General features: G+C 62.5%; 1 protein-coding gene across 2 annotated transcripts in view; it reads right to left on the reverse strand.

Annotated features, from left to right (window-relative positions):
* Positions 1–30: 30 nt before the first annotated feature.
* The window catches only part of SLC41A3 (solute carrier family 41 member 3), a 47,742-nt gene continuing 37,003 nt past the window's right edge, over positions 31–10,769 (reverse strand). The window contains exons 1-6 of one of the 2 annotated variants that reach the window (XM_024763378.1): positions 8,662–9,655; positions 6,458–6,602; positions 5,639–5,718; positions 3,971–4,105; positions 1,908–2,056; positions 31–1,331 (exon numbers count right to left, since the gene is read on the reverse strand). In XM_024763378.1, coding sequence (XP_024619146.1) covers positions 1,122–1,331; positions 1,908–2,056; positions 3,971–4,105; positions 5,639–5,718; positions 6,458–6,602; positions 8,662–9,454 — 1,512 coding nt within the window. In that variant the 5' untranslated portion in view covers positions 9,455–9,655 and the 3' untranslated portion in view covers positions 31–1,121. Of the gene's footprint in view, positions 1,332–1,907; positions 2,057–3,970; positions 4,106–5,638; positions 5,719–6,457; positions 6,603–8,661; positions 9,656–10,769 lie in introns of those variants that run through there. The other variant, XM_024763379.1, reaches the window with a different exon arrangement.

A 10,769-nucleotide genomic window follows, 5' to 3' on the forward strand; every position in this document is an offset into this window, starting at 1 on the left:
ACGGAGTGCGGTCTGTCCTGCAGGAGGAGACAGGTCAGTGGGCCAGACACGGGCTCTCAGGACGGTGTTTTGCTTGTGCCTTTCGAAGTGTTTTTGTTCAGATGCTGTTTGTTTTGATTCTCAGGCTTGGGAATCAGCCCAACTCTGCCCGTTCTGTTTGTCTCTCTTGAGTTTTTGGGCTTTTGGTTCTGATTTCTGCTGTGTCCTGCATGGGGGAGGGGGTGTTTCCATCTCTAGACGGTGCTCCCCGAAGCCCCAGGTCATCCAGCGGCCCCTCCACGAGGAGCCGGGCCCGGCGGCCTTCTGTTCTGCGGGAGGAGAGTCCGGGCCGTGCGGCTGGACCTCTGTCCCGCACACCCGCAGTGGGTGTCCCCCTGAGGTGCTCAGGACTTCCGTTTCCTGGGCACTGAGGTCCCTGCTGGCATTGGGCCCAGCTCCTCATGTGAGTGAATTAAAAGTTTTTGTACAGCTGCACGTGCACAGTTGACATTTTTCCTTTGATCCGTAGCAATAACCCACCGTCCAGCTTGCGATTCCCCGTCCCGTCTTTCTTTGTATTGGGGCTGACCCCACACTCACCTCGGGGTGCAGCTGGGGTTCCAGTTTTATTTTTACACTCCTCTGACCGTTAAAATAAGCAGAGAGAGAGAGATTCGTTCTAATGAAAGAGAAAAAAAAGCAAGCACTGACTGACAGGAATGCTGGGAGCAGAAGAGGGGGTGGGCACGGCCCGGCCCTGTCCTGGGGAAGGGCTGAGCGACGACAACCCTGAAGCCAGGCTCAGCGTCCCGAGCTCGGGGACAGAGGGTGTCCTTCCTGCTGCACTACAGCCAGGCTGCGTGGGCTCCAGACAGTGCCCCGCCCTGCAAAGCGCACGGGCGCCTCTCGGTTCAGCGTCTTCAGGCCGCGGCGCCCTGCCCTCCCCTCCATACGGGCACGCACACGCGCCGGCAAGCGCTCCCGGGCTCAGGCAGCAGCGGCCCCAGAGTGTGTGCGCGTCCTCGGCTGACTGGCAGAGGCCGGGGTCAGCCTCTCTGGGGGTCCAGCTGGGAAGAAACCACACCCTGTTTCCATGGGCACGAGGGGAAGGTTCTCCTGAGCGACAGGGATGCCTGGGCTCCTTAGGAAGGTCCAGATGCTGGTTCTGAGGTGCCGTCCAGCGCCGTCTCACTCCTCAGTAGCCAGTGGGCGAGGAAGCAGAGTGCCAGGAGGCCGGTCCCGAGGAGGTCCCCCAGCCCCGTGAGGTAGGGGATGCAGTGGTCATCCGGGTCCAGGGCCCGGTTCCATGTCAGCCGAACCATCGCTTCCGCCAGGTACAGCAGGATCGCCACCTGTCACGAGGTGAGCGGACACAAGGTGATGATGGCCGAGGAGAAAGCCCGTGTCACCAAGAAACCAGCAGATCTCAAGAGCGGACACCACGGTGGACACATCCACCCCAGGCCCTCCCTGGGCTCCTCTCGGGTGTGCCGCGCAGCTTGGCGGCCAGCTCCACCCACCGCCTCGGAGACTCGGACAGGGGTCTGGCTGGAAGCGCAGCTCCGGCCAGCCGGTCCTTCGTGGAGGCACCTCAAGCCCTGGCCAGGTCCCAGGTTCCCGCAGCCACTTCCCTGCCGCTGCTCTGGACAGTCTCCCAGGGTCCTCAGCCTGTCCTTCAGGGTCACGGACACGCTGACGCCGCCCTCACGGGAGTGCCCACCGGAGCCCACCGTTACCCTGCAGAGGCCCCAGCCCTCCCAGCTAGAGTCTCGGAAAACGGCCTGACTGAAGTCCACACGTGCCTGTAGCAGTGTGTCTTGATCACGCCCTTGGGCTTGGATGGACTGACTGGACTTCCAGAAGGTGGGGACTGTGTCCTGCGTGTCCAGGGACCTCTCCCAGGATGGGACCCCAGGGGCCATCGTTACCTGGACCAGGCCCGCCACCAGGTAGAGCCCCACGAAGGTTGTGTCGTTTGGGACTGACTGGCCTTCCACCAGGTAGATGATGGAGAAGAAGATCAGGTGGCCTGGAACCACCAGGAAGAGCAGGACGCGGGCCGACGTGGAGTTGATTTCTGGAAGAAACGGAGCAGGGGAGGCAGCATGAGATGCTGGCAGGGAGGCGCCCGCGGCCCCTCTTCCTGCTGCCTGTGTTTCCGGAGCAGCCGCGTGTGCAGCTTGTCTAGCGACAGGGATGCGGCCTCTCATTCCCTTGGGAGCTGACGTCGTAGGGAAGAGAGAAGAACCAGCATCAAGTAGCAGAAACAAAAGTCATTTCAAACCTGACAGGTACTAGGCGGAAGGCTGACCGGGCTCAAGTGGTGGGGAGTGGGGGTGGGAAGCCGAGGCCCCGGGCGGAGGAAGGAGGACGTGTAGGGCTTCGGGGGGGCCGAAGGCTCCGGCGTGGGCAGCCCCTCCCTCGCGCAGGACCTGGGGACGCCCATCGGCACACTCTGCTCAGTGTCTGTGCTCATGGGTTTGAGACGCTGCGTGAAATGGGATTTCACAGTTTACAACCGCCATGAAACCACCCGTGGGGACACGACAGCTTCTCAGGCAGAAATGGGAACCGCAGTAAGTCCGTCTCCGTTGCCTTCTGAGTTAACCATAAAGCGTTTCATCAGCTGAAGAAAGAACAGGAGGACAAATCTAACGTAACTAGGAAGTCTGCCGTAAGATAACTTGTAGCGAGAGGGTGAGGACGCACGAGAGCTCCAGAACGATCATGGTGAAAACTCAGATGAGGGCTAACTTGAAAAAGAGGATTTTTTAAAAACTTACAGAGGCAAAAGCAAAATAATGATTACTATTTGGCAGCTGGCATTAAAACTCAAGAAAATCGACAGAAAGACTAAACAGCGAGAATTCGGGAAATATGTCATGCTACAGACCGAATATTTGCTTTCCCCCCAAATCCGTAAGTTGTGACCTGACCCGCAGTGATGGTGTTAGGAGGTGGTCAGGTGCCCCCATGAGTGAAGGGCCCCCGAAGACCTCCCTCGCCCCCTTCTTCCCTGTCTGTGGGCCAGGAGGCCGGGCGTCACCAGTGCTGGTGCCCTGACCTTGGATGTCCAGCCTCCAGAGCTGTGAGAAACGCGTGTTGTTTATAAGCCCCCAGCCTGTGATCCTAAGACAGGTGCACGCTGAAGTGCATGCAGTACAGGGTAAAGAGCCTTTCCATATACAGATGACAAGTCAGAAGATACACGGGGACTCCCCACTTCAGACAAGGTGAGGCAGACACACTTCCTGTCCCTCTCACCACTCATCCAACAGCCCTGAACGTCGCATGAAACGAACGTACGATTCTGGAAGGTGGAGGGATGAGGCGGGCTGGCCGGGGCTCCGCGGCCCGGGGAGCAGCACAAGCTGAGGTCCCTGAGCTGCTGCCTTGCATCCCAGACCAGACGCTGGTGAGTCAGAACGCGAACGGTCAGCGGCCACGGAAGACAACTCGGCACGAGCCCCCCCCCTCCCGTCCTGGCCCCGGAGGTGAGAGGCTGGAGTTTGGGGGGGTAGCCAGGCCCCCTCCCTCCCGGCCAGGCGGGGGCAGAGGAATAGGACTTGAAAAGTAACAAAAGACACGACACGGCGTTGGGTCCCCGGTTCTCAGAACAGACTCCGTGGTCCTTCCTCAAGCTTCAGGCCCTGCAGGACCAGCGCCTGCCCCTCGGGGCCTCGCCCCAGCCCCCCGGCCCCCGCTCGTCCTCAGCGGGGATGCCTCCCGCCAGCCTTTCCGAGGCCCTTCTGCGCACAGCACGACTTGGAATCCCGTGTGCGTCTGCTCTGCTGGAGCGTGTCTGTCCCCAGGGGTAGGATCGGCTCCTCCATCTCTCACAGTACCTGGAGATGGTCGGTGTGCCTCCGGCTGCGAACGGACCGGTGAAGGCCACGTTGGCACGTCGGGGCTGGGCTGAGGGATCTACTGCCACAGACACCAGATTCTTAAAAGAAACGGCCACGTGGCCTCTGGAAGACCCCAGACCCACCTGAGCTGCAGAACGTGGAGCGGGGGTTAGGCCAGCGTTTTTTCATCCAGAGGGGCAGGACCCCAGGCGTGCTCCACAGGTGCAGGTATGTGGAGATCCGGCTGGTCTGAATGGCCACCAGGTTGCCACCAACACCTGCAAAGAGAAGGAATCTCTCCTTCTTTATGCCAGTCTCTGAGTTCTATCCCTTAAGTCCAGCTCCTCCAGGAAGCCTTCCTTGACTGGTTCAGCCCTTGACTTCTTTTCTTTCCCTCCCACTTGCCCACAGATCTCGTGTCTGGCACCAGACAAGTGTGGCCTGGGCCTCGTGAATGAGGTATCGAGGTAGTAGCTGCATCACCTTGACAGGGGGCAGCTCTTAAGGAGAAGGAGGTGTGATGGGGGAGGGAGGGAGGGAAGTGGGTGGGGAGGGCTCAGGAAGCCACTCAAGGAAGGAACTTTTCACCTCAAGGCGGGAAGGAGAGGAAAGAGGGCCGAGAGTGAGGGGAGGGAGGGTTGTGTGGCAGCCGAGCTGGGGCTCACTGAGGGGGGGGCTCTTGGCGTCCTGGGGAGCTGACCGTGGCCAGCTCTGCTGGGGCCCCAGGCCCCAGTGACAAAGGCCCCTCAGAGCCCCTCCAGGCAGAGAGCGGGGCCCGCCCCTGGCAACTGTCCCCTTTAGAGGGCGGTTGGGTTGCCCACTGCCTCATCCCTATGGAGGATGACCCCTAACCGGGCCAGATGTGCCCCAGCTGCTCCAGAGGATGCAAAGAATGGCCATGGGCAGAGGGTGACTGCAGATCTATTTTGCTTAGCCCACGATGATTTATTTAAAAAAAAGATAAAAGATAAAAGACAAAAATAAATTGGCGGCCTTTCCACATTGGGCCCTTAATCCAGGTTCCTGTCTCCCTGGGGCTCCGTTCCCGCCAGCCCGCAACCAGCCAGCTGCCACGCGGGTCGCCCAGGAGCCCGCCCTGCACTGCTCCCCACCGCCCACCTCGCCTCCCTGCGAAGGTCATTCGCGGTGCTCACTCAGCCCCTACAGACACCGAGCAGAGGACCCCAGGGGACTCTCTAGGCCTGTGGCCTCTGGGCCAGCTGCTGCTGTCCTCCTCGTCAGTGGCCGGCCTGGCACTGGGAGAGGCCCTGTGGACTCGGCTGGGTGCAGGCCTGCCTGGCACGTACAGGACACTGCAGACGGCCTGGGCAGTGGGTTGTCACACTCGTTCCTCTCCGACCAGCCGGCCCCACTTACAGAGCCTTACCAGAAACTAGACACAAGCTGAGCTTGGGCTAAATGCCCAGAGTTAAGCCTGGAAGGTGAACCAGTGGAGTGTCCGGAGGAGACCCAGGGGATGGAAGAGATTGAGGCAAGCTGATTCCTCCCCCCAGGTTTCTCTGTGTAAATGCCTGAGTTTTAAGTGTCATCAGTGAGTCTAAGTTAAAAGGAAAGCCACGAGAGGCCACCACCCCGGTTCTGAAGCCACACTTGGCCCCAGGTGCCAGCAGATCCCGGGTTAAAGCCTTCAAGGCTCTGGGATCAGCTCTGGTCCTGGGGGCCCGTGAGGGCAGGTGTGACCTGCAGGAGCGGGGGCTACAGCAGCCTCCTGGGGCGGGGCCCGGACCTCTGAGATAGCCGCTCTTCTTGCCCCACCACCCAGAAGCCAGGTGACGGGACCCAGTACCTACCACAAATGATGGGGGCAAATACGGCCATGCCTCGGAACTGCTGCTTGGAGATGGTCTTGTTCAAGATAAGCCCCCCGAAACTGTGGGGGGTGGGGGGGGAGATGGCAAACGATTAGAGTGGACGCTGGCCAGCCCTCACCACGCAGACCGCCATGTCAGCCTGTCACCCGCCCAAAACATCCGGGGTGGCCGAGCTGGTCTCCGTGTCCCGATGCCACCTCTGCTCTGAGTCTTGGCTGTTGCAGAAGGCCCCACCAGACCCTTTCCGAGGCCGCTTAGCTGGCTGGGCCCTGCCACGTGACAGCCCTGAGGTGCGCTCAGCAGGAAGAGGGGCCCATGTGACGTCTCCCACCCCCCACTCCCCGAAGCTGCTCAGCACCTGGCCCCACCAACCCTGGGGTTCAGCGAAGGCCTGGAGTCCATGAGCTTCTGGAAGCAAAGACACCTCGGCCACAGCCTCCGCTCCCCGAGTCATTCAGGAGAGCACATGGGAGAGGGCTGGGGTGGCCCCCGTCAGGGTCCACAAGCAGAAAGTGCCCCCAAGGATGGGGCTGGAGGGCCCAGGGCCCCGGGGCACTGATCCTTCAGCCCTGTAGGTCTCACCAGTGGCTGGGCTGCGGGAATGGCCTTCACAGAGCTGTGGCCGTGAGGCCGGGGGAGCGGGGCTGTGGCTGGTGCTCGTCTCCTGTGAACAGGGCTGCCCCACACAATACACCAGGCCCAGGGTTCTTGGGGGAAATGAGGAGCGAAGAGCGTGGTGGAGGCGCCCGAGGCCACGGCTCACCCCACCCGGATCCCAAGGCGTCGCCACCCACGCACCTGCTGACGAGCATCGCCAGGATGATGGGGAACCACCCGAACTTCAAGATCTTCACGACTGGCGGGTTCTGCTTGGCGATGAGGATGCATGGGGGGGTCAGGGCCGTGAAGCCGATGCAGACCAGCGGCGTCAGATACCGACTGTCTGGGGGGAAGAGAGGGGGCGTGTGGGCCGTGGGGCTGGAGCTCAGGGTGGGGTCCAGGCTGTGGCCTGGGTGGCGGAGGTGACAGGTGTGTGGGGACTCAGGGCCCCAGAGGCCCGAGGAACAGCTCCTGTCCCCACCAGTCTGGATGAACCGTCCCCTGCACCTCCTGTCATGCGGCTGACGGGCTCCTGTCCACCTCGATCCCCGCCGCACCTGCCTTTGCTTCGCTGACACACCTGTGGCTCTCCGACACACGTGCCCTCCTCGGCCTGCTCTCAGCCCGGCCTCGCTATTCACGGCTCCGTTTACGGGGTCGTGACCGTGGCCAGTGCCGCGCTCGGCACTTCGTGTACCCAACTCTCCTGCTCTCACCGACCTGCTCGGACAGCCTGGGAGGAGGTGGCCGAGCAGGACACACCCGTGGGCAGCAATGCTGGCTCTGCTCTTGCTGAGGCCACCCCGGGGGGGGACCCTTCGGCACCCACGTTCTCACAGGGGCTCGTGTCCCTGTGTCACCCGCTCCAGGCGGCAGGAGCCACGAGGACAGACCTCAGCCTGGATCAGCCTCAGGAACTTGGGCCCCTGCCGGAGCCCAACGCACAGGGCACGTGTGGCCACTCACCCGCCCGCCTCTTACCCGCACACATGGTGACTCACCAGCCTTGTGGAGAAGCGCCCGCCAACCCCGGCCACGCCCAGAGCGCAGGCCCCCCCACCCAGCGCACAGGCCTGGCCTGGGGCCCCTGCCCTTTTCCGCAGGAAACAGCTGTGGCCATCCTTGTGCCCTGAGCGTCCTGGGCAAGAGATGGGCCCAGGGCCTCGGCAGGTATCCGCTGGCCTGGACGCGGCAGCTGGGAGCGTCACCGCTCAGGGCCGTAGCCTCCCAGCCGCCGTGGCCGTCTCCCTGGTGACAGCACAGGCGCAGTGGCCGCAGGCTCACCCTCGTCAGCGAGGGCTCACCCTCGTCAGCGAGGGCTCACCCTCGTCAGCGAGGACCCACCTGACTGCTGCCCAGCCGGGACCCCCGAGGTAACCCAGTGTCTCACCGCAGGGATGGGTGACCCAACGGGACTTGACATCCAGGGTGTGTGTGGAGGCATGGGGCTGGGTGCAAAAGGGAGGAGGACCCGGGGAGGCCGGTAACTCAAAATTACTTCGCTAATCAGACTCCATAACTAGTCGGTGCACTAATCTTTGAAATTCAGAGTGTTTGAAGAATAAGATTAAGGCGTCTGCTAGATCTTCACCTCCACTTCGTGAACTTCCAGCATCTTCCCAAACCATCCCTTCCTGTTGCTGCAGGCCTTTCCTGGATGGCTGGAGCTCGCGGAGCCATGCCACCCTCACTGGGAGCGTTTCCTGGGCCACTTCTGTCGCCCACATGTAAAAACCGGCAATTCCTTAAACCTCTGGGTCCACGGGCCCACCGTGCCCCACGTTGAAGCTTCGTTGCTGTCCACTCCACCCATGGAAGCCGGGACCGCACTTGGAACTGACATCTGCTAGATCCGGACAGGCGTGCAGCCATCCTGGGGGGGCCACACCAGGTGGGAGGCCACAGACGGGACACTCGGAGCGGGTGCTCAGCGGTGCAAGTGCAGCGAGGGAGCCGCCGGCAAGGCGCTGCCGTGTGTCCACAGCGTCCAGGGTGTGAGCCAAGCTGGGTCCCGGGCGGACCTGGGCGACGTCGGGGGGGGGGGGGGGGGGAGTCTGGGTCCCAGAACGTGTGCAAACGCCCCGTCGGTGGCTGACCACGTCACAGGCCACCTTCTGAGGAGCCTGGCTTCTGCCTCCTTGGCTGTGACACTCCGGCCTGGAGTCACCTCTCGGGCAGCTGGCATGTGTCCGGCGTGAACTGTGCCTCCCGTGAGGAGGTGCTGAAGCACCCAGACCAGCCTCTGTCAGAGGTGGGCACTGACAACCTGTACGTCTGCTGCCCGGAGACACCTGTCCCCGTGGTGCACTGGAAAAGCCGGCGGCACCTGGGGGGCGAGCCCCATCTGCCCAGTGATCCCAGGCCTCGCCTACGAAAGGACAGACCCCAGCCTCGGGCCCTACCTCTGTGTTTGTGGAAGAAGCTGCTGACGAGAGCCAGGATGGACAAGGTGATGAGGTCTCCCAGGCTGGCCGCGATGGGCGTCGCAATGTTGTCCGGGTTGAGCCCGAGCTTTCGAGCGCCGATCACTATGCAGACCATCAACATCCCTGCAGGGGGAGGGGACAGGTGGCTGGTGAGCGGGTGGCAGGGCCGCCCAGGAGCTCGCTGCACCCACGGAGCCGCCCGCTCTCGGGGTCCCTCCCTGCACTGGGGCGCGAGGCTTGGACTCTGCCCTGTGTCTCGCGGGCTTGACGCTGTGGAGCAGCCCAAGCATCCTGATGACTCCCTGAACCGTCGGGGAGACACAGGCAGGTGGTGCCCGGGCTCCCAACCTCGGGAACTACAGGTGTGATGCTCACAGCCCTCCTGGCAGCAAGATGGACCCCAAACCGCTCTGAGCAGCGGGAGCCCCGGGGCGGGCAGGGCAACTGGCCCGTGAGTGGTTTCCAAGGGGCAGAGCCTGCGGGGAAGACGGCAGGGTGGGGTCTGGGACAGTGTGGGGCAGCAGTGCAGGTGGTCCCTGGAGGGAAGGGGAGGCACACAGAAGGCAGCATGGCACTGGGGGCCTGAGGGGCTGCCAGGGCCCAGCACGTGGCCGCGAGTGCAGGGCGACGTCCCTGCTGGACCCGAGAGGCCCTTCCTCATGGCCGCTACACCTCCCAGGACCTGCTTCTGTTCTGACTCGGTTCTGAGGCCACTGTGACGTGCTTCCACCCCCCACGCCACACTGCCTGGGACAAAATCCAACAGCATCTTGCGTGGCCTTTAAGAAGACACTTTCCATCTTGGCCACTGCTGTTTGAACACTGGACTCAGCGTTCTGTAACTCTAAAAGTAATCACAGTTATCAGGTTGGTGCCATCGAACGCCGCTGGCCACAGTCTGTGCTGTGTTGTGACCAGGTCCCAGCAACTTGATTCTTTTGCAATGTCATTTGTAAGTGAATTGACACTGCCTGGCACGAGGACAGACCTCAGCCTGGATCAGCCTCAGGAACTTGGGCCCCTGCCGGAGCCCAACGCACAGGGCACGTGTGGCCACTCACCCGCCCGCCTCTTACCCGCACACATGGTGACTCACCAGCCTTGTGGAGAAGCGCCCGCCAACCCCGGCCACGCCCAGAGCGCAGGCCCCCCCACCCAGCGCACAGGCCTGGCCTGGGGCCCCTGCCCTTTTCCGCAGGAAACAGCTGTGGCCATCCTTGTGCCCTGAGCGTCCTGGGCAAGAGATGGGCCCAGGGCCTCGGCAGGTATCCGCTGGCCTGGACGCGGCAGCTGGGAGCGTCACCGCTCAGGGCCGTAGCCTCCCAGCCGCCGTGGCCGTCTCCCTGGTGACAGCACAGGCGCAGTGGCCGCAGGCTCACCCTCGTCAGCGAGGGCTCACCCTCGTCAGCGAGGACCCACCTGACTGCTGCCCAGCCGGGACCCCCGAGGTAACCCAGTGTCTCACCGCAGGGATGGGTGACCCAACGGGACTTGACATCCAGGGTGTGTGTGGAGGCATGGGGCTGGGTGCAAAAGGGAGGAGGACCCGGGGAGGCCGGTAACTCAAAATTACTTCGCTAATCAGACTCCATAACTAGTCGGTGCACTAATCTTTGAAATTCAGAGTGTTTGAAGAATAAGATTAAGGCGTCTGCTAGATCTTCACCTCCACTTCGTGAACTTCCAGCATCTTCCCAAACCATCCCTTCCTGTTGCTGCAGGCCTTTCCTGGATGGCTGGAGCTCGCGGAGCCATGCCACCCTCACTGGGAGCGTTTCCTGGGCCACTTCTGTCGCCCACATGTAAAAACCGGCAATTCCTTAAACCTCTGGGTCCACGGGCCCACCGTGCCCCACGTTGAAGCTTCGTTGCTGTCCACTCCACCCATGGAAGCCGGGACCGCACTTGGAACTGACATCTGCTAGATCCGGACAGGCGTGCAGCCATCCTGGGGGGGCCACACCAGGTGGGAGGCCACAGACGGGACACTCGGAGCGGGTGCTCAGCGGTGCAAGTGCAGCGAGGGAGCCGCCGGCAAGGCGCTGCCGTGTGTCCACAGCGTCCAGGGTGTGAGCCAAGCTGGG

The sequence above is a fragment of the Neophocaena asiaeorientalis genome, unplaced genomic scaffold (assembly GCF_003031525.2).
Source record: "Neophocaena asiaeorientalis asiaeorientalis breed wild unplaced genomic scaffold, Neophocaena_asiaeorientalis_V1.1 scaffold433, whole genome shotgun sequence".
Classification (NCBI taxonomy): Eukaryota; Metazoa; Chordata; class Mammalia; order Artiodactyla; family Phocoenidae; genus Neophocaena; species Neophocaena asiaeorientalis.